Source organism: Paramisgurnus dabryanus, chromosome 9 (assembly GCF_030506205.2).
Source record: "Paramisgurnus dabryanus chromosome 9, PD_genome_1.1, whole genome shotgun sequence".
Taxonomy (NCBI): Eukaryota; Metazoa; Chordata; class Actinopteri; order Cypriniformes; family Cobitidae; genus Paramisgurnus; species Paramisgurnus dabryanus.
Genome location: NC_133345.1, coordinates 19,469,227 through 19,493,296, shown reverse-complemented (window position 1 = coordinate 19,493,296; position 24,070 = coordinate 19,469,227). Strand labels below are relative to the sequence as shown.

The 24,070-nt window shown below is 37.1% G+C and overlaps 1 protein-coding gene across 2 annotated transcripts in view; it reads left to right on the top strand.

The window, feature by feature from the left end:
• LOC135773436 (uncharacterized) overlaps positions 1–24,070 on the top strand; it is a 61,295-nt gene that overhangs the window by 29,837 nt on the left and 7,388 nt on the right. Inside the window, exons 3-10 of one of the 2 annotated variants that reach the window (XM_065283007.2) lie at positions 10,635–10,692; positions 14,217–14,471; positions 14,646–14,706; positions 14,824–14,954; positions 18,438–18,557; positions 19,001–19,114; positions 21,452–21,562; positions 23,015–23,128. In XM_065283007.2, coding sequence (XP_065139079.1) covers positions 10,635–10,692; positions 14,217–14,471; positions 14,646–14,706; positions 14,824–14,954; positions 18,438–18,557; positions 19,001–19,114; positions 21,452–21,562; positions 23,015–23,128 — 964 coding nt within the window. Of the gene's footprint in view, positions 1–10,634; positions 10,693–14,216; positions 14,472–14,645; positions 14,707–14,823; positions 14,955–18,437; positions 18,558–19,000; positions 19,115–21,448; positions 21,563–23,014; positions 23,129–24,070 lie in introns of both variants that reach the window. The other variant, XM_065283006.2, reaches the window with a different exon arrangement.

The window sequence follows — 24,070 nt, the reverse complement described above, 5'->3', positions numbered from 1 at the left end:
ACTAAAATCAATGAACAGCACTAATAAAGCCCCATTCTTACAGATCATTATCTAAAAAAAGTTGGTTTAGGGTTTAGTTACTCTTTAAAATGCGATACTACAGTATGAGTTCCAGCACTCTCATAGTAGTTTGTCATTCTGAACAATTTTGAAACACTGACACCTAAAAATTACTCACTGGATAATGTAGACCCACAAACATCAATAATCCGATTATGAATCACAACAATTGTGACAATAAAATGAAAAGCTTCATGGTGCAATTCATGCTGGGTAACAAATTACTAATCTCATCCTGGACTCCCAGAATGCACTGCGACATGAATAAATAATGAAAATCTTTACCATATTCTTTGTCACCATTGTTAAGATTCATACTGATGTTTGTGTGTATAATTTACATAGCGCTTAAAATCCTTTAGAATGACAAACTGTTATGAAAGTTTTGGACCTTACACTATAGTATCACCTTATTAACAGAAAATAATCCTTCTGATGAGTGAGGAAACACTAAATTAATAAATCTTTTCCTTGATGGTTATGCTTGACATTATGTATTAACCATCACCATTGAATTGCACTATTGTATTTTCTTTGCCATAACAAACATGTTTTAAACCCACTTAGTTATAGCAGTTAGAAAAAACTAACAAGCTAAAAGTCAAGAGTCAAGTCCAACTAAAACAAACACTGATCACCATAATGGTGACTTTCAATGAAACCTCTAAACCAGGGATGGGCAACTTCGTCCTGGAGGGCCGGTTTCCTGGAGAGTTTAGCTCCAACTTGCCTCAACACACCTGCCTAAAAGTTTCTAGTATGCCTAGTAAGACCTTAATTGGCTGCTTCAGGTGTGTTTAATTATGGTTGGAACTAAACTCTGCAGGACACCGGCCCTCCAGGACGAAGTTGCCCATCCCTGCTCTAAACCTAAGTTAAGAATATAACTCTACAAGTAAGTTGTTAATGAAGTTTTAGGTTTCAAACAGAGATGGTGATAGAGAGGATAAAGTTACAGATTGCAACTTTTAACTCTGCTCTGTAAGGTTGAGACAATATATACACCCAACAATGTTCATTCAACTTCAGGGGACTTTGCTGTGTATAGGTGTTTTTCAATAATTTTATGTCTGTCTGTCTGTCTGTCTGTCTGTCTGTCTGTCTATCTATCTATCTCGACTTCACTTCAAAAGTAGAAACAGACTGCTTATGTCTGGACCATGGCCTGAATAAAAGGACCAGACTTAAACAAATACTAATCTACATCTTAACCCCCCACCAAACACAGATTTTCGGCTAGACCTTTTATTAAAGGCTACTGAATGGATGATGGACTGCAGATGTGGCACAAATATTAATTCAGAGAACCAGACAAAATATGAGGATACATCAGGTTATCTCCGATGAGCTTGTCACAAAGTTAAAAAGTTTGGAAAGTTTTAATTCCCTTTCGACTGCATGAAATGCTGCTATTTTTAAGAGGCCGATGCAGTGAACTTTGCATCGAAGCCCTCATTATGAATTCATTGCGGTGCAATTTTGCCTCTTTTTCCCTTAAGCCTGAATAGAGCTCTTTCATAAGGAGGCATTCAAGCATATTAAACTGTCGAAAAATACCCCTTGCCAAAAGCTTTCAGAAATAAAAACCGTTCCATTTAGGCATGAAATTAAAGGATATGCATATACTGATCATCTTTATCCATAGATAGAATGAAGGCTCTACTTCCAGAATATTTTCTTTGAAAGCTCATCATTCTCATAGTCACTATTGTTCATGAAGTGGTTTTGCATGCTCATCGTGTGTTTTAATGCTGTAACAGCAGAGCCCTCGCTAAAGCACATCTACCGTAAGCAATGAACACAAACGAAGGAATAAAAACAAATGCATCTGATATGCACATATATACAGTAAGCAGACCTACCCCCATGAGAGTTATTAAAGACCCCATAAAATCATTACGGTGGAACGCGTACGAAAGCTTGAACATACACTATAATTTGCTATTTGTTAGTCGGCTGCAGGTGGTATTAGTGGGAAGGATCATTGTAGTGCAACGTGAGCCATAAATACTTCTGCTTCATTTTCATATAAAGAGATAAATAAAATTTTAAATCATGAGTTTGCTAAGATGATTGTTTTAGGGTATATGAGTATGGTTGCTTTTTTGGGTTAAGGTTTCAAAACCCTTAAAGAGGACATTTCACAAGACTTTTTTAAGATGTAAAATAAAACGTTGGTGTCCCCAGAGTACATATGTGAAGTTTTAGCTCAAAATATCATATAGATAATTTATTATAGCATGTTAAAATTGTAATTTTGTAGGTGTGTGCAAAAATGTGCTGTTTTTGGGTGTGTCCTTTAACATGAAAATGAGCTGATCTCTGCAACACATCCTCATCCCGTGGCGTCAATATTTGACGCCACTTGACCATGCGTCAATATGTTACGCGGAGGGTATACCCTTCGCGTCATTTTTTGACGAACTGGGGACTTCAATACTATTAGGTACGCGAAATTAAACAGTTGTCGCCTGACATTGGGGTTAGGGATAGGTTTGGGTAGGGATGTCATTATGTAAATCTAACCCTAAACCGACGCGAAAATTGTAAGAAAATGGTACGAAAATAGGAAAGAGAATGCAACGGACTCAATAGTATTGAAGTCCCCAGTTCGTCAAAAAATGACGCGAAGGGTATACCCTCCGCGTAACATATTGACGCATGGTCAAGTGGCGTCAAATATTGACGCCATGGGGTGAGGATGGGCTCATCTCTGCACTAAATGGCAGTGATAGTGCAGATTAAGGGGCGGTATTATCCCCTTCTGACATCACCAGGGGAGCCAAATTTCAATGACCTATTTTTTCACATGCTTGTGGAGAATGATTTAAAAAAAAAAAACTAAGTTACCGAGTTGATCTAATTTACATTTTCTAGATTGTTAAAAGCACTGGGGACCCAATTATAGCACTTAAACATGGAAAAAATCTGATTTTCATGATATGTCCCCTTTAATGCACTCTTGTTGCTGCTTTTGTCTTAAGTTATACAATGTGAGAGTTTTGTCTCTGGGCTCTTATCTTATCTGTGTTGATGTTGTTTATTGCCTGATCTTCCGGCATCTGTGCGTCTTTTCCCTGTTTGTTAATTTGGAAGTTTATTAAATGTGTTTTGGGTGTGTGTGCAAGAGACTATGCATGATTGGATGAGAAACAGGCTCAAAAATTATAAACAGGATATGATGTATTTGTTGTGCGATGGGACAGTCATCGCTCCGGTGTAGATTGTTCCCACAGGTCTTAAGAATACAAAGCGATAATTATAACTGTCTGACATACGTTTTAACAGACAACATTAGTGTATTAACTATAGATTTACTCACATTACTATTTTTGTAGGCAGTGGGTTGTGTACTGTACTGTAAGCATTGTATATTAAAGGGTTAGTATGAATTCAGGTGGTTAAATAAATACATTACTTGTAACTCCGTCTGTGAAAACCAAACTAAAGTAATTTTTTGTGATTTAATCTTTTCTATTGAAAGGCATCCTACGAAAGCATAACCTTAATATCTTTAATATTGACTGAGTAAGGTCATGTCAAAGATTGAAATCAATGTAAAATGTTGATGCGCCTAATCTCAAAGTTAGATTATGAGACTTTAGCCTGGATTTCACATGAATAGTGAAAACATAACATTAAATCATAATTACTTTTAACTGACAGATCCCATTGTTTATGAAAATATAGTTGCAAAATGTAATTAATTTTTTTTATATCCACACCAGTGTCACAGTAACTTGGAGTACTATGTAAGTTGTACTTAAATATGGCATTAGTCATTCAGAGATATTTTTTGTCCAAACACCTCACGCCTGGACGATGATTCATAACTCATTTGTTATACCATGATGACATCAAATTTACATCATGGATAAATTCACAAGAATGGAAATGACAGTGGTTCATTCTGAGCCAAAGGTGTGGTAGACCAAAAGAGCATTGATTTAATAGATTTCGGATCTTGACCGCTGACAGGAGAAGCTCATACACCCATCCTGCATGTGCATTTGTGACTCACCTGTGTTTTATGCCTGGATCTGACCTTGGCTCAGAGAGAAAATCGAGGAAAGGAGAAATGGGAGATAACAGTCTGGACACTGTCCAGCTCTGATGTAATGGGTGTGTTAGTGTGGTTTTGTTTTAGAGAGCTTCACTTCCTAAACTCTGTTCTTGTGTCTCATCTCTTCCGCCAGGATGTCACAGAGTCAAAACACAGACAACCAGCAATCGGCTAAAGCCACCAAAACACAGACATTACACAACGCAGATCAGACTTATACATGGCATTATATAGGCTTAACAAGAATCCGCCTCACTAAAGTAAATATTTATTATGTCTGAATGCTACTTGTTCATCTTGTATCATTTTCCCATCAGGTGTGCAGTCTAGAGTCTGTTGGCACACGTGACAGTTGTTTTAAACAATGTTTCTAATTGACTATATCTGAAAATATACCAATCATAACAGTGAAAAAGTTTATTTGTAGCAAATGCATGCTTTTAAAGCCAAGAGGTAAAAGTCAAACTAGATTGATTGTAATTTTTTAAATAATTCTTAAAGCATGTTTTCTGTTCTAAGTAGTAGGATGCAAGACTTTCTGCTTTATTGTTAAAATTACTACAGCATCTTGAGGTTATAATAACATTAAAAATTCAAATTCATAATTTGATTTTCAAAGATTTTTTAGAAAAACTGATTATTTTTTGCAAAATGCAATAAAAATATTGAATCAATATGTAAATGTGCATTCATCTTTGCCATGTTATATTCATTTAGTTGTATACAATGATAAAAAAAACCATTAATGGCATCTTAAATGATCAAAACACTTACTTTGTCACATTAATAACACTGTCATTGCTGCTATCATCCTTGGGACATCGTCACTGAACTTTTTTGACAGCAATCAGCTGTAAAATGTTTTGGTCCTGCTTGATTTTTGTTGACTTTGCATAAAATAATGTAAAGTTTTTCATAAGATCCCCTGGGGTCAATGTGTTAGCGTGATAGAAGCTTGATGCTGTTGTGTAAGAACAAGCAACAGCCGGCATTTTTCCTTTGCCCGAGTGCCTATCACGCAAATTATTAGATTTTGATGACTAACGTTTCTTCCCCGCCACAGAAAACCACCACAGGTTTATTAATGCCATCAAAAGTATTATTTTATTTTTGTTTGTTTGTTGATCACAAAGTACAAAGTAGATGAGGAAAATTAGGATTCTGTTTGTATTCAAAGCGCTGCCATTTGTTGTTTACAATGCATGGAATGGTGAGCTGTGATTTGTTGAGCGGATTTATTGCATTCTGCAGAGAAGGAGGACTGGCATTTATTGCGTTTTGGGAAAAACGGGAGAAAAGATGACAGAATAACACGGCAGATATTGTATTTTGCTCACAATTAAGAATTTACTTTTAAATACTGACCTGATACAATACTGATTTTGGCGGTAACTCATTAAAAAAAGGCGATTATCACGTTTTGGAACCAAACTCTTCATATGTAGTTCCAAACGTTGGTTCGGGAGGAGCCTAAACATTCAGGCCTGTCAATCATCATTAAGAGTGTATACTGCATAAGCATCCCTCCTCCTCCCCATCTCCTCCTTGCTCTTTCTTCCTCAATGCAGGTTTGTTGCAGGCGGGGTTGAACTTGGGGCTTAAGACCAGGCCTCATGTTCGCTCTCTCTGAAGGTTCAGAGCTCAAGTTCAGAGCTCCTTTTGAGGACCCCAAGCCAAGTTCATTATATTCTGTCCAATAGATGTAGACAGTGCTCTGGGTTATCTCTCTTTTAAAGTTAAATAAAGACCCCCAGGGTTAAAGAGATGACCTCTGTGGGCATTTTTTGTGTCTGTCTGAGAAATTTGCTTTTGTTCTGGTTGTTTATTTAAGAGTGTGGGTGCTGTGAATGTTTCAGACTTGTCAGACCACTGAGGGCTGTTTTTTATTTTTTTTATTATAAGTGCAGACATACATCAGATAGTTAAGTAGTAAACAACGAAAACATAACAGACAACAAAAACAACAATTGTGACAATGATTTGTTCTGCTCAATGATATAGTAAATAAATGGATAATAAATTAAACGGAAATATAGATGATAATATTGTTATGAAGCAATGATAATAAGCAAAATAATAATAATAATAATAAGACAAAAAATAGTAATAATAATTTAAACAGATAATACATATTTGGGTAGTATTAATAATAATAATAATAATAAATATAATATCATGTATATTATGTCATAATAGTATTTACAATAATAATGGTAATACCAATGATAATTCTAGGGATTGTTATGGTTTTAGGATAGTTTTTTTTTCCTAATCCCATTATAATAACTTAATAATAATAAATAATAAACAATGATTATTATTAATGATTATTATTAATAGCAATGATCTTTATCAATAGCAATAACAGTAACAATACTGAAAACAATCAATATAATATTATATAAAATGATGGTGATGACATAACATTTTGTAAAAAACAGCGATAGTATTAGTATTATCACTAATAATAATAATAATAATAATAATAATACCAACAACTACTACATTAACAACATCAATAGCACACATACCCAACACATAACACACCAATCCAAACTTCTGTATCAGTGTTTGTTTCTTTTTCTTCTTTTTGATTCATGATAAAATGATTAATTGTATATGTAAATATGTCCAAGCTAAGGTGGTGCATTAAAAGAAAGATGCGGTGCATCAAAATCAGCATGTGGTGCATTAAAATCAAGGGTGGTATGTGTTGGGTAACTGAGGGCTGTTTGTGAATGTGTTATGAGGAAAAATTTGTGTGCTGCTCGGCTTGTTTTTTTTTTGAATGAGCTGTAGAGAGCAATTTTGGAAAGCCATTCTCATATATATTCCTATATATTTCAATGAGCAGATAATTGTGTGTTTGTACGTGTGTTCGTGTGTACTCTAAAATGTCTATATAAATATTTTCTTGTCAAATAATGATCTAAAACATGTGTTTACATTATGTAATTACCATTAGCTCATTAGCATTTAAAGGATTAGTTGGTTAGCATTGCCAGCACATTAATTAACAGAAAAGTGTTATAATAGTTTCTTAGTTGACGTCTGGGAATGTTACAAGCAATAACATGCAGCATATGCAGAAACAAGTAATTTGGCGAGTAATCAGTATAGTTTTATAGTAAAAAAAGGCCTAAAAATGTATTCAATAATTTAATATGGTTTAATTACCTGACCTAACACTTTTTTGTTACAATAAAATTGAGCTTCAGTCATTTTTCCCAGTTGTATACATATGCTTCCTATGAGTTTTTTCAGTCTCATGAAGCCATTCTACCTAATCTCATGTCTATTTCCCAGTCAGTCATTCAATCACTGAATCACTTTTCCTTAACTGCACTTTTATCATGTTCTCTCATTGCAATCGTTGTCATGTCCCATGTGTTCTCCCCTCTTCATCCCGCACATCACTCCTCTCTTCTCCTCGGCGGTGGGCACTTATGAGCCAGACGTGACTGCACATCCACTCTGCCTTTTAGAGTTTCCTTACCCAGAATGCTGCAGCTGTGTGATTTTTATTGCAGGGTTTGGACCTCCCTTACCAGAGAATGACAGTGTGGTTTTGAATTATTCATATAAGAGACACGAGAGAAAAAAAAGAAGTCCATTTCTCTCTTGTTTATTCATTGTTTCAGTCTATCTGTATCTGTTCATTCTGTGCTCTCAGGAATTTGTCATTTGCTCCTTTAAATTGAGATTTAATGGTTTGGGCCGCTTGCTCAATACCGCAGTGTTTAAAGTGCTCTATTTATTTAAGTTTTCATGACTGCTTGGTGTCTAGTGATGATGGTATATCGAGTGACTGCAGACAGCAGTAGTCTCTGTGGTACTGTCAATCGATACTGTCATTCTGCTGTTTTCTTGCTGTTTATCGGTTTTATGTCCGTAAGAGCTTAAACCACCGGATTTGAACACACATCACAAATACCCATGTTGGACAATTTCACATCAGTACTTTATAGTTCTTGTTAGGGGAAATATCTATTATAAACTTGCTATACTATACTATACAATGCTATTCTTAAAGGGACACTCTACTTTTTTTTGAAAATAGGCTCATTTTCCAGCTCCCCTAGAGTTAAACATTTGATTTTTACTGTTTTGGAATCTATTCTGCTTATCTTCGGAAAAATATCGAAACTCTTTGGTCATTTTTAGCGTGATGCTAATGGTCTAATCAGATTCGATGAATTATGCTAAGCTATGCTAAAAGTGTTAGCGCCAGACCCGGAGATCGGCTGAATGGATTCCAAAATAGTAAAAATCAAATGTTTAACTCTAAGGGAGCTGGAAAATGAGCCTATTTTTTTAAAAAAGTGGAGTGTCCCTTTAAAGGAACAGTTCACTTAAAAATTAAAATTCTGTTATGGTATACCTGCTAGTGTTGCTTTCGTCAACGAAAAGTATGACGAAATATAGTCGTCAACGAACCTTTTTCACGTGACGAAAACGAGACGAGACGTAACGAAAATGCTGGTCATGTGACGATGACTATAATAAAATGTATAATGCAATATTGTTGACGAATAAAAACGAGACTAAAAGTGGTTTACAAAATAAAAACTAAGCTAAAATGTCTCTTCATTTTCGTTGACCAAAACGAGACGAGACGAAATGTTATAACGTTATTTCGTCTTTTACCCATCTCAGCATCTCCGCGCCCCCACCACCTGACTGCAGGTGATCACGTGTGTTGTTGGCGCTGCGTAGATCAATCAAAACATGAAAGTACCGCGAGAGTGAGTAGAAAGCATGCGGAGCAGTCTGCTCTCGCGATGCTTTGATATCATACGCCTCCATTTGCACGTTAATGGGCATTTCAAACAGTGTACGCGGCAACCGCGAGACATGCGGAAAGCGGAGAAACGGGGGCGGTTACAGAGGTGAAGCAGAGTTGGTCCACAAGCCTTGCTCGTGCACCTAAGATCCTCTCCCTTTTACGGACACGACTCTTCATGGCAGTCGCTGTTGAAGATAAACACATTTCCACTAAATGCTGCACAAAATGCTTCCACTAACGTTACATGAGAAAAGCTGTAGCCGCGTGGCGATTCCGACCGGGAAGATGCAGCATTCTGGCTCCAAATGTAAAAGAAAAGTCCAAAATAAATCCCGTGCATCACTTTCAGGTCAGTTCAACAAGCCTGTTAAAATCTATAGCTTTGATTGCTGACAACACCAGTATAACAATGTACAAATTTATATCATGTAACAGTTGTTTAAATGACATTGTGCTGCGTTGCGTTTTGAAACATTGTAAATATATCTATGCTAAAGACATTCGTTGTTTTGTATATGCTTAATAACTACACTTATTTATTATTTAAATAAACAAAACATACTTCGCTGAATACTTGAGTATTAAATCAATCAAACACCTGTACTGTTGAGAACATAACCATACATACCAACTTTGCTTTTCTTAATAGACATCTGCTGTTTTCTTAAAGCTGACTTTTAATTTACTTACAGGAAAAACATTAAGTAATTCTCCAAAATCGCTTGGATTTATACTGACATTTAAGATCAGCTTTGTCACATTAGATTAAGCCAAAGTCCATTAGGTACACTGGTGGTAACGTACAGATGCAGAAATATAAACTATAATAATATATAATTACATATGTATGATTGTAGTTTGTGCTGCTGTCAAAATACAATTATAAATGTTAACAATAGCATATTTCTATTCTCACACATACTATAGTTATGTGTGACCCATTTGACCTTGTGTGTGTTTGCTTAGACTACTTTTGTTTTGATTATGTAGACTTTTATGTAGACTCTTACGAACAATCAAGTCACTCACTCAGAGGATAGTAAAATAAATATCTATTCAAATCAGAGCATCTTCCATGTCTGGAATGGATGTATTCTTGGGTCTATAAGGTAACAATAATATAACTTTTGTTTGAAATGGGTTTGGCTAAAAGAAAATATAGTTTTGTCTATAATATTATTAGGTCATTATACTATATGGGTTAAATAGAATTGCATTACTAAAAAGAGACTAAATACATTTTCACTGACTAAAACTAGACTAAAATGTCATCAGTTTTCGTCGACTAAAACTAGACTAAAATAGTAATGGATAAGTCTGACTAAAATAAGACTAAAATGGCAAGAATTTTAGTCGACTAAAACTTGACTAGACTAAAAAGAGTATGACGTGACTAAAACTAATAAAAACTAAAATGACAGCTTGACACAAAGACTAGACTAAAACTAAAATGAAAACAGGCTGCCAAAAACAACACTAATACCTGCATTCATATTATACAAACTTTGTGTGTGAAACTTTATCGCAGATATGCAATGAAAGTAAATCGTGACTTAGGCTGTCAGGTTTTTAATTGTGCCTGTATCTGTAGAACTTGTACTCCATGTATACAAATAAACATTTAAAGCATGTATGAATATATCATATGGCATGATGTGTTTGCTGTCACAGTATAATGATACCATGATTTCTCTAACATTGTTTCCTTTGTCTTCTTTTGTTTAGAAATCGTTTTCGCTTGTGATTGAGGCACTGGACCATGACAATGAAACATCACAGACAGGTATGAAGTGTGCATGTGTGTGTGTGTGTGTGTGTGTGTGTGTGTGTGTGTGTGTGTGTGTGTGTGTGTGTGTGTGTGTGTGTGTGTGTGTGTGTGTGTGTGTGTGTGTGTGTGTGTGTGTGTGTGTGTGCGTGCGTAAAAACAAAAATCCATGGATCATATGCTTCCTCACACAAGAGATTTCTTGTAGTATACCAGTACAGAGACAGAGAGACGGAAAGACATTTTTCAAATGTCGGAGACAACCCTTATTTACCCCTCATGCTTCCTTCAGGGGATTAGATGAGAACTGGGTAATGCATGAGGTCACTCGCTGTGACTTTTTCATTTCCTGTGTGGCTTTCTGATTGTTTCTTCTTATAATTGAAGAAAACCTCCGTGACTGAAAATATGTTGCTTCATTTTACCCACAGACGCACAAACACACTGATTATGTTCTCACACTCAGTTATGGTCGACTCTTTCATGAATACAAATTATACATTCATGCATGCTTCAAAAATTATCCTTTTAATCATTTGGATACTGGTAAATCATGTTAAGAAATACCCCCCCACAAAAAAATTTGTGCTAAATAGCACTAAAAGTGGTTCATTGGCTTGTAATCATTGGAAAGGATTAGTCAATTGTCTTTAAAAAAATCCAGATAATTTACTCACCTCCATTTCATCGAAAATGTTGATGTCTTTCTTTGTTCATTCGAGAAGAAATTATGTTTTTTAAAGGAAAATTTCCAGGATTTTCATTTTAATGGACCCCAACACTTAACAGTTTTAATGCAGTTTAAAATTGCAGTTTCAAAGGACTCTAAACAATCTCAAATGAGGCATAAGGGTCTTATCTAGCGAAAGGATTGTCATCTTTGGCAAGAAAAATAAAAAATATGCACTTTTAAACCACAACTTCTCGTCTTCCTCCGGCTGTATGACGAGCCTGCGTGACCTCCCGGAATTGCGTAATGACATTGAAAGGTCAGGTGTTACATATATGAAATGCACATTTGCAGACCATTTTAAACAATAAACTGACACAAAGCCATTAATTAGTATCATTTTACATACAACAACGTCGGAACGGTCCTCTTTCTAAACACTTGTAAACACTGGGGAGTAGTTTTGCATACATCATCCGTTGACCTCTTGACATGATGGACTGAAGGAAGAAGAGAAGTTGTGGTTTAAAAGTGCATTTTTTTTCTTGCCAAAAATGACAATCATTTTGCTAGATAAGACCCTTATGTCGCATTTTGGATCGTTTAGAGTCCTTTGAAACTGCAATTTTAAACTGCATTAAAACTGTTAAATGTTGGGGTCCATTAAAGTCCATTAAAATGATAAAAATCCTGGAATGTTTTCCTCAAAAAACATAATTTCTTCTCGATTGAACAAAGAAAGACATCAACATTTTCAATGAAATTGAGGTGAGTAAATTATCTGGATTTTTTTTAAGAAAATGGACTAATCCTTTAAGTGCTAGCCTATATGACACTGTAAAAATTATTTGCTGCCTTAATTTTTTTTACTTACTATTATTTAACTTGACTAGAGACAAGTTGTTATAACGTACAAAATTAGTTAAATAAGTCATTTTCATTTTATAAGTTGTAGCAATTCATATCTTGTCAAGATAAGTAATAATGTAAGTTGAAATTATAAATTTGAGTTGATTGAACAAAAAATTAAGGCAGCAAAGTGGGTTTTCACGAAAAACATAACAACGTTTGGTTGTGGGAAGACATGAGAGTAAGTGAACAGTAACAGTGTTTTTATTTTCGGGTGAACTATCCCTTTTTGGTCTTGAGACTAATATTCAAAACCCTTTTTGATCACCACATTAAGAATTCAATTCTGGTACACACAGCTTCAATTCATTTCACTCTTGCTCTCTTTTATCTTTAGTCATATTTTTTGTAATTTTCTGTTGTCTAACTTTCATTTCACCATGCAGGAAATCCCATTTTTATTATAATTTACTCTTCTTTCCCTTGTTTCTCTTCTCATCCTTTTGGTGTCTTTTCTCTTAATCCCTCAATGTCTTTGCCCTCCAGCTCATGTCATTTCGTTTCATTTGCTTTATCCATTCCTTCTCTCATTCGCTGGATTTATAGTCTGTCTGCCGTGAGGTTAGGCTTAGATGGGCTGACTTGGGAGTATAAATGACGTGAGTTAGAATTATAGAGGCATTTTTCCAGTTTGGATTATACCACGCCATGTTTCTGAGTGTCAAATAGCTTTAACAAAATGTCCATCCTGAGCCAATTTGTCCTTGATAAAAAGTTTGAGGGACAAAGAGCACCAAGGACACAAATGTTGTTCATTATAATATTATGTTATCTTTAGGTAAGTTTAAGCGTGTGCACATATCTTAGATACAAACATGCGATAATATAAAGGACATATATTCCCTATGCAGTGGTGTTTAAAGGAGTTCACCCAACATTATAAATCTCACACTTTATGTGAACCTGTGTGTTTCCAATTTGAGTTTTTATAGGGATTTGTGAAACTAAATATTTTTGAAATCGAGTCAGAGGAGGCCAGAGCAACTAGAGGATCATTCAGTATTAAACCTAATACAGTTCGGTTGGTTTCGGGTTCATCTCACCCTGATGATGACAGGTTTATTGAGGGTGTTTCCATAAGATGCATTCTTGGAAAACAGGTAGCCGGAGCAAACCTGAAACACAATACAGGGTCTTTAAAGTTGGATAATTTTTCTCATAGTGAAAAGGCAGTGCCCGTGGCGGGATGCTCAAACAACAGGGCGAGACATGATGCAATGGCCCAAGATGCTGTTTGGATGCGATTGTGTATTGTTGCGTCTGCCAGATGCGCCATTGTAAATGTAGGGCTGTAGCATGCATAATAGTTAAAGCTAAAAATAATCCTAAAACAAAAAGTAATAAATTATAGACTAGTCAAATTAACATTCTTACAATCTTTGTTTTTTTACCTTCAGAGTGCTTTGTTAGAGAAAATTCAATGTAGTGTGACCCGATTCAACACAGACAATCTCTCTTGGGAAAACTCTTTTCTCTTAGCTGATCTAGAGATCTGTCTACTACAACACACCAGGGAATAAAAAGAGAGACAATGAAAGAAACCAATGTCTTATCATATCCTATTGTCTACCACGAGCTTCAGTATGTTGCTGCGATCTTTCACTAAATGTAACTGGAAGTCTCTCTCCTCTTGGAAACCTGTTGGAAAAATAATCTTTTTTACAAATCTGGCTCGATCCATGCTGAAGTCTCATAATCTAATCGTGAGATTGGGAGGTCTTTGACGTGACCTTACTTGGTCAATATTAAAGATATCAAGGTTATTTTTTCACAGAATGTTTTTACATTAACTGGGTCTTTTACAGGCATGGTCACAATGATAGTATACGTTTTATCAGTACATGTTTGTCCTGGAAATTTAACTCATGACCTTTCTAGTGCGATGCTATACCAGTTAAGCTATTGAAATGCACACGAGTTATAGAGGTATGTGTGTATAAATAAGCTTTTTTTCTGTCTTCAGGTCGTGAAGAATTAATAGAACGAGTGTTGATTTCCTCCATGCTGAACCCAGGGGAAAAGTGGCAGTCATTCCACCATCACGGCCAGACGTTCACTCTTGAATACCGTCTGCGGTTCCGATGCGATACTAATTACTACGGGCCGTTCTGCAACAAGCTCTGCCGTGCACGCGATGACTTTTTCGGCCATTTCGACTGCGATCCTTCCGGTAGCAAAGTGTGTAAGGAGGGCTGGAATGGACCGGAGTGCACCCATGGTGAGTGGATCCAGCACGTGTTCTTCACCCTGACATTGTAGACAAGCATGGAAATAGCTTAGACATTGCTCAGTGTATATGTTGATGATGTTTTATGGCTTGTTCTCAGCACATACAGTGCATATCATTACTAATCTGAATTAATGCTGTCTCTGTACGGTGATTTCCATCTAGCGGTGTGCAAGCAGGGATGTCATCTGGATCACGGCACTTGTGATCTGCCTGGAGATTGCAAGTGAGTCCAAGGAAGATATTACATAGCACTGACACCTACTATATTCAGTACTTTTTGCTCATCACTTTTCTCATTTCATGTGTCATAGCCTTTCTTTGTGTGTGTATGGTTGTGTAGGTGTAATTATGGCTGGAAAGGGGAACTGTGTGATGAGTGCGAGACATTTCCCGGATGTGATCATGGCACTTGCACTGAACCCTGGAAGTGTGTTTGTGACACAAATTGGGGCGGCCTGCTCTGCGACAAAGGTGAGATGCACCGGTAGCAAAAATTTGTCAAAAAATTGTCACAGGACCCTTTGAAATTGTCCTAATATGTACCATTTAGGTACAATGCAGAGTTGTACTTTTTGAAAGGTACTTACCAGTGATGGCTAGGGAGCATTTTTTTCTGACAGCATATGTGCATGCATGCAAAAATGCATGTGGGTTGATAAGCTTTATTATTAGGGCTGTCAATTAATAAGAATATTTAATCACAATTAATCTGATAATTTATTTGTAATGACCTACAGTAGTAGTAGGCTCTTTATTCAAATATTTTATTAAATTTGCATTAAGGTTTTTGTACGCATTTTGCATTGGTGTATTTGGAATATAAACTGAAGCTCAGCTTTGAGAAAATTTTTAAGTGGCATGCACAGCATATGTGCATAGTTTATACATTAGGAACATAGCCCAGGACAATGATTATAAAATGTTACCACAAGAGAGGATCAACCAATATTAATAACAGCTTAGATTGTAGCTTTTTTAGGCATATTTAGATAAACCATGATTCCCAAAATGCTGTGGTTTGCCTTTCTGCCAAATTATTTTCTCCAATAAATATATTAAAGGTGATTTACCATGTACCTCATATTTTGATGGTTTAATGTAACCTGAGGTGACATTAAGGGCCCTTTTGTAACGATCTGAAACGCAAGTTCGAAGCGCAAGGCGCAAGTGAGTTTGTGGGCGGATCTTGGGCGCTGTTGCTATTTTCCCGGCGTGAGAAATAACTCTTGCGCCAGGCGCAAATCAATAAGGGGTTGATCTGAAGTAGGTTCATTATTCATAGGTGTGTTTTGGGCGTAACGTTAAATAAACCAATCAGAACGTCATCCAACATTCCCTTTAAATGCAAGTGCGCAAGCTCCATGGCGGGTTGCTATTATTATGACGGATTTACCAGGCGCACACCAGGAGCGGTTCACAGCCGAGGAGACCGACGTTCTTGTAAGAGCAGTCAAAGACAGAAAAGTTGTTTTGTATGGGGATGGGAGAAACCCGCCCAAATCAGCGTAGGTTAAACAGGCGTGGGAGGAAATGGCCACAATTGTCTCATCAGCCGGCATCCCCAGGACGTTGCGCCACAAGCGCTACAATGATGTCAGGAGACGGGGGAATCCCAAGCTTGCCAGCATAAATCGGGCACGCCGTGTAACGGGAGGTGGATCTGCCTCTATACAGGACCTGACGCCAGCAAAGGACATCGCTGCGTCCACCCTCACCGCTGAAAGCCAAGAAACGCAAGCAGTCCAACCCCAAAGTACATTTACAAATCAAGTACACATACATTAAGGTTTCTTATGAAAACATTTGAATTATTATTTACATAAAATAAACGTAATACAGCAACACAACAAACTTATGAAAATATTTTAATCGTTATTTGCATGATAATTTTTTAACGCAGCCACACAAAATAAATAAACTATCACTGTTCACCACTATGATTCCCCTTATCTCATGTGTTAATATTTTTTATTGTAACAATTTATGATTTGCTACAATAACTGTTGCATCTGTGTAGATTAGATAAGCAAAGTGTGTGCGCGTTGTGCACGCTATACATTATGGTCAAGCATGCGCCCTTAAAATAGCATAATGAACCACGCGCAACGCGCCACTGACTTTAGACTAGTTTTTTCTGGTCAGTGGCGCAATTGTTTTTTGAAACTGCAAAATAGCATCAGGCATGGTTTGCACCGCAACATGCCTCCTTTTTTGCGCTGAACCGCCCAGGGAGCGCAAGTTCATTCCCTAGTTTGCCGACGTGCGTCTGTGGAGGGAAAAACCCGCTGTGCGTCGGTGCAAAATACGAATGATACATGCGTCACTGACAAAGTCAATTGCGCTGGGTGCAAGATAGAGCCCTAAAAATCAAATACGGTACTATTTCCCCAAAAACATGTTTTGTGCAGGTAAAATGGAGTTCTTCAATTAATTTTAATAAAATGTATTCTTTTGTTAAACACATTGTTCAACAACTTAAAAAAAACTGAAATCGCACCTATATATGTTTTTTAAAAAGCAAAAAAAAAAAGAAAAATCAGGGAAGCATTTCACACTTTATTTCAGGAACACTCTCTACCTGTCAATCATTTTGCTCATGGGGGTTTGCAGCCATTAGGTTTCATGTCTTTGTCGGGATAGAGATCTTGGAGAGAGTGGGTGTGGTTGTTAGCTAGGAAAAACCGTTATAATGCCATTCTGAAAATAAATGTGTTGAAGGCTTAAAAAGCATTTTGACCTGCTCATTCAGTACTTGTGTATTCACCATCATCAAATTTGTTCATCTCCTGCATGAAAACATGCCTATTGCTTACCAAATTTCGCTCTATTGTAGCCTTTCGGCCCCTCAATGCTAGGCAACGTTTGTGTAAATGGATCCAGTTTAGTTGATATGTATCCACGCGTGGGGTTTCATCAAAGCTTTGTATAAGTGTAAATTGATAGTCTTGGGTAAACAAAACGTGAGCTTACCGCTTCTTTAGAGGTGAAGGCTAAAACAAGACTCCTGCCATTCACCGGTCATGTGAGGAGCACTGTCACACCCTCACAAACACATGCACACAAATGAATAGAGAGGCAGAAAACTGTAAGCTGGATTGATCTTTAAACCTCACTTAAATCTCAGGAGCCAGTTCTGCATCATGTTCACTGCAGCAGCGTTGTCCCTTTCTGTGTATGTTTTTAATTCAAACCAAGTCGTTTGCAAACCAAGTCGTTAGATTTTGTATGATTTATTGAACTAACTAGATTTCAACAATCTCTGGAATGTCAATCTTCACTTGTGTTTAGACCAAGCTGGCATTTTGTTTAACCTCATGAGTCTAAGCTTGAAATTACTGTGTATAAATAATAGTTGCTATAAACAACAAAGGTTCCCCCTGGTACATGGAAATTTGTTTCCCAGAGCTTTCATATGTTTGCAGACTCATTGCAACCATGTTTCCTTCTTGAATTTGTACTGTACGTGGTGGTGCATGAAGCAAGATTAGTGGCAGTTTAGTGATTTTGAGTAATTGATAAGGATCTTTATTAATAATTTCTATGTATTTATTTCTAAATGTGTTTTTGTTGTTGTGGTTGTTGTTGGGTTGTGCTTCTGTGTTGGTGGCGGTGCAAGGCGACCCTTCAAAATTATAGGGCAGATTTGCATTGATTTGCTTTTTTTATTTAACATAAAATGACTTTTCCAAGCCATTTTACTTTCATAATTGATATTTGTATATTGAAACAGGATTTTCAATGGCAGGAACCGTACTTATCCATCATTAAAATTTTGTGTTATACCGGTTTCCAGTCAATTGTGGAAAATTGCTCTCGTCCTGAACCATTGAAGCACAACCGGCGGAGTTTGAATAAATGAATAAATGAATATTTTGTATTCAAGCTGCTAATCAGTCTCTTTCCCTGATGTGGTTTCTCTCTCTCTCGCTCTTTCTCTCTCTCTTACTCATGCAGATCTAAATTATTGTGGTAATCATCAACCGTGTAAGAATGGTGGTACTTGTACGAACACCGAACCCAACGAGTACTTGTGTGTGTGTCAGGAAGGTTTCCATGGCCGCAAATGTGACATTGGTGAGCAAAGTCTATTAAACACAACTAAAGCCAATCACCCACATCTATAAATACCAAACCTCAAAGATGTGCTGGAATAAAATTAAACCAAGTGAATAATCTAGTAAAAACCCACTCCTGGGCTTTAACACATTTAGCTTTAATTTTTTTAACTGTGCCATCCTGTCTGAGCTTGACCAGTTATATCCTTGTCTCATCTGTATTCCTAATTTTAGTCTTTGTTAATAAGATTTTTTTAAATGTGGCTCTGTGAGGTGTTGATAAGAGATACATTTACATTAAGACTGCATAAGGAGTAGGATATCTCAAAGACAGAAAGTATTAGACTTAAACACATTCCAATCTTTAATTGTAAAGCTCATTTTAATAATTTCTTCATTAGTGTGATTGGATAAACAGGTGCATGACTAAAATAACAAATCTTTCCTCTCATTCTCTAACAGTGGAGCATGCATGTCTCTCTTCTCCATGTGAGAATGGTGGAACATGTATTGAAGACCCAACAGGATTCAGCTGTGTGTGCATGCAGGGTTGGACAGGACCCACCTGTGCCGCTGGTACACACACACACACACACACACACACACACACCTGCGCAGATGGCAATCAGCACCAATCAAAGGCAGATGTTATTTCTGTACTGCTGCAGCCGATTGCTGTCAGGAATATATACCAGAATAATTCAGCTCACCTAAAGCACAAACAGCGAGCAATCACATAGGATGTAACCTACATCAGCTTTTAAAACTTCCTCAGGTTTTAGGAGGCTAGCTGACTCTTCTAACAATGCAAGAGCTTAATAGTTTATTGAGGGGCACCAGTGGCTTCTAGGCTTAGGTGAGGTGATTACAAAAATAGACTTTTTAAAGGGGACAGAGAATGAAAAACCATTTTTACCTTGTCTTCTTTAAATAATGGTAGTCTACCCGCATTCACAAACATACAAAAAGTGCTAGACATGCTAAACATCTAAATCTCATAGAAATTCCTCTTTTAGAAATGTCAGCCAGAAAACGGCCCAATCTGAAAAACTGATGCTTATGACATCACAGGCATCTCACTGCCCCTCCACTTTAAAATAATTGGCTACATTTTTTGAGTGGCAGCAAAGTCAGCCAATCAGTAATGAGATTGCAAGTTAAGCCAGTAGGGGGAGCCAAATAGGTGCAAAACCACTTGTTTAAAATCCCCCACCCTAAAAGAGCTATCTGAGAGAGGTTTTTAGGAAACTTCTAAGGCATTACAGACCCAAACAAAAAAATGTTTGTCTACATGTCACATCACAGAACAAGGATAAATACCCCGTTCAATCATTCTATGTCACCTTTAACAATTTATTAGACCTTCAAGCATAGTATGCATTGAGACCATGATGGCACCCATAGGTTTGGGAAGAGCTTCTTTGAAGCTTAAATTAGGCGGTGCCTGCCATCGCCATCTTGGCCATGCATCACCGAGCATCACTCCCGGATCACAGAAAAAGGGTAAAGAGTGGCTGGTTGCTGAAACCATGCCCGCCTAGCTTGATTCTAGTGACTGTAGTGGCAGTTTATCCTTCACTCAAGTGGCCACGCCCTTAAAGGGATAGTTCGGCCAAAAATTATATGAAACCCATGATTTACTCACTCCCAAGCCGTCCGAGATGCATATGTCCATCAGACATTTTCAGACAAACTAACACATTGTCAGTTATTTAAGTAAATGTCTTTGATCTTTCAGTTAATCAAATGTAAAGTTATGGGGTCCACTCCTTCAAGTCCAAAAAAGTGTGTCCATCCTTCACAAAATAAATCCAAACGGCTCCACGATGATAAACAAAGGCCTTCTGAGAGTAATCTGCACCATTTTGTTGTAGAAATATTCATATTTAAAACTTTATAAACGAAAATTACTAGCTTCTGGTAATGCCGCCATCTTAGACTCCTCTGTATTCAGGAGAGAGGATCAGCGTAGTGTACGCACTTTTCTTAGTGACGTATGACAAATTCGGAGGACGGGGGCACAGAGCAGCAGCAGAGAAACCTCCGTAAACTGCATACGCTCTCATCTTGAATGTGGACGCGACCAAGATGGCGGCGTTACGGGAAGCAAGTTATTTAAGTTTATAAAGTTTTAAATATGGATATTTCTACAACAAAACAGCGCAGATTACCCTCAGAAGACCTTTGTTTATCATTGTGGAGCCGTTTGGATTTATTTTGTGAAGGATGGATGCAAATTTTTTGTACTTGAAGGAGTGGACCCGTAACTTTACATTTGATTAACTGAAAGATCTAAAACATTTTCTAAAATAACTGAAAATGTGTTTGTCTGAAAAATGATGGACATATGCATCTTGAACGGCTTGGGGGTGAGTAAATCATGGGTTTAATATCATTTTTTGCCAAACTATCCCTTTAATTATGCAGAGCTTTAAGGCTTGATATAATTTAAAAGGATGAGTTACAAAAAATTAAATTCAATATAATAATTATCATTCTTGTTCCTCCTCTATTCCTTTGTCTTCTTTCAGGTTTATATCACTGAAACTCCCACTTCTCTCCCTGTCGTCTTCTTTTATCTCTGCGCTATTTTGTTTTTAATTCTTCTTTAAAGGGCTGTATGTTTACGTTTTTCTCTGCTTCGCTGTGTCTCTCTGGGTTTGATTTATCTGTATTTGTTCAGGATCCACAGGGTGAGTGTAGAAATAACAAAAGAAGCCTCGAGAGCTAAAAGCACCAATAATCATTACACCATTCATCCCTGTCACAACTACACCTCCAGCATTTACACACACACACATGCACAGGCTTATCACATTATTAGCTCCTATCCTCACCCAGATGCACATGAAAATCACATAGACAAACAAATGAAATTATCTATAAATGAAATCATTGTCTTCTCTGCAGCAGTGTTGCATTGTGACTCCAGTCCTTGTGGGCGTGGGGCTACGTGTCAAGAGACGCCTCAGGGTTTCCAGTGTCTGTGTCCTCCGTTCTGGACCGGAAGAACCTGCCAGCTGGGTAGGCATATAAAGCAGCCTTCACCTGTCCTTAGCCGTCCGTGCAAGTTCACACTTGCCTAGCTCGGCCTTACTCTCATGCTCACCTGATGAAACCTGCCTCGGCCTGTCTAAGCTTGTTGTAAACGGTCTTTACCTGTTTGTAATGTGAAAACCTGTTCGTACTTGTTTATGCTTGCGTTCCTCATCTGACTCTCAGAGGGTTCACGGACCTGCCTAAACATTATAAGGGATTAAATACAGGAAATATGAACAAATCATACAGAAACGTTATAAACCAGCAAACCATATGCATTAGCATTTGTGCATTTTAGTACATTTATCAATGTGTTATCTAAGAATCAAACCTATGACCTTGGCATTATCAGATTAGAAATTAAAGTAAATGCATATTTTATTCAAAACTTGCGCGTGCCACATTAAAATTGTTATTCATCATGACCCCCATCACTGTTTCCTTTATTATTATCTGTTAAAGCAGATCAGACAATTTCATGGTGCGGTGTGCAGCTTATTTAATTGTTGAATCAAGATGACATATGGCTGGATGTGGCATTAATGTTGTTGACAGGATCTCTCTTGAGTTCATCTCGGGCCCTGTGGAGTGTATCTGTCTCTCTGGACTGCTGACTGCTCAGTAAAACGTAGCCATGTGTCAAAGTGACACTTTAGAAAGTACCAGCAGCGTCAGTATGAAAAGATCTGTCTTAAATGGCGAGATGCGGGCCGGAACAGACACCAGAAGTGTGATGAGAAGTAATATATTGCTATTTTGTGATGGCACAGCAAATGAATGCACATGTGAATAATATTTAATCATTAAATTGTTTGACATTCATTCTATTTTACGAATAGAGGAATTATGGTGATTATAATGATGTATTCAAGCTGCCTTATGATGTGCCTAACACAATATCGCACCAACATATTCTGTTTAACATTTTAAGCAGTAGTCAGTGAGCTATAGGGGCAGTTTCCTGGACAGGGCTTATTCATGTCCCAGACTAAAATTTATAAACCTCTTGTACTGATGTATGTTAACATATATCAGTGCCATTGTTTTGTCACAAGATGCACACCATTTTTGTTTTTGTAAGGTTTGTTAATGTCCTAATATATCTAAGCCCTAGTCCTGGATTAATCTAAACCGCCCCTCAGGGTCCCGGACAGGGATTAGACTAGTCCTAGACTAAAATAAATGTAAGAGCTGTCCAAACTGAAAACAACTTGCACTGACATATCTTAAAATATATCATTACTCTTTGTTTTGCCTCAAAATGCACCCAAGTAATGTTTTTAGTAAGGCATGTTTGTTAAAACTAGTTATATTTCCTAATTAAACTAAGGCCTAGCCCTGGCTTAAGATAGTCCATGTCTGGGAAACTGCCCTTAAATGTTACATGATCACATAAGTACCATGATTGTTAATGGTGTGTTGTGCTCTCTTCCTCAGACACTAATGAATGTGAGACTGGTGTGTGTGTCAATGCCCGCTCTTGCCGTAATCTGATTGGGGGATATTTGTGTGACTGCCTTTCTGGTTGGTCGGGGCCAAATTGTGACATCCGTAAGTATTGAATGTTGTAAAAAACAGTACATTTAACTAAGAGTAAAAAAAAACACAGCATGAAGTTAAAACAACTTGGTAATGCAAGTCAATTTAATTGACTATTTTTCGTTTTGACTTGTAATAAGTTGACATAGATTTGTTTTACTAATTTTTTTCAAGTTAAAGTAACATAAAATATATGTTGATTTAACAAAAATGCTGCATTTTTTACAGTGCATTTATGATAAGTTAAAGAGTAACTAAACCCTAAACCAACTTTTTTTGGTTAATGATCTGTAAGATTGATGCTTTATGCTGTTCATTGATTTTAGTAAGTTTTTTGACATTTGGATATAAAGTGTTTCAATACTACAATATATGGTGTAAAAACGTCTGAGTGCTGCCCTCTTCAGGTTGAACGGTGGCTACTGCAGTTTAATTTTCCTATTGAATGTTGGGTCCAAAAAATGACTTGTGACGTAAGCAGGTTCAAGCTCACCACGCCCTTGTTACGATCTCACCACACACTTAGTTCATCCCCTCTATCTCCGTTGGGATCTGCCCACTTTTCTTGCGTTTTTCAAATATTGCAGTGGGTGGAGTCAGGCTCTGACCAGGGGTTTAGTTACGCTTTAAGATGCAAAACCCTGTAAGTGCGTCCGATATGTTTTTTTGTAAATGCACATTTTTTTTTAATCAGGTTCTTATGTTTAGGTTCAGTTTTTCTTCCTTTAATTTTCTTCCAGTTTCTAAAATGACTTATTTTTAGAAATGTCACTTTAAACATTTGATTGAAATTTAACAAGTTTCCCTGCAAAACCCCCTCAAGTGCATGTAAGCTTTTTTGGAAAAATATTTCCACTTCTAAAAAATCTACCAAAGACGTAGTAAACAGTAGGGCTGGGCCGATACCACTTTTTCTTGTCCGAGACCGATGTCGATCGATACCACAACCTTGAG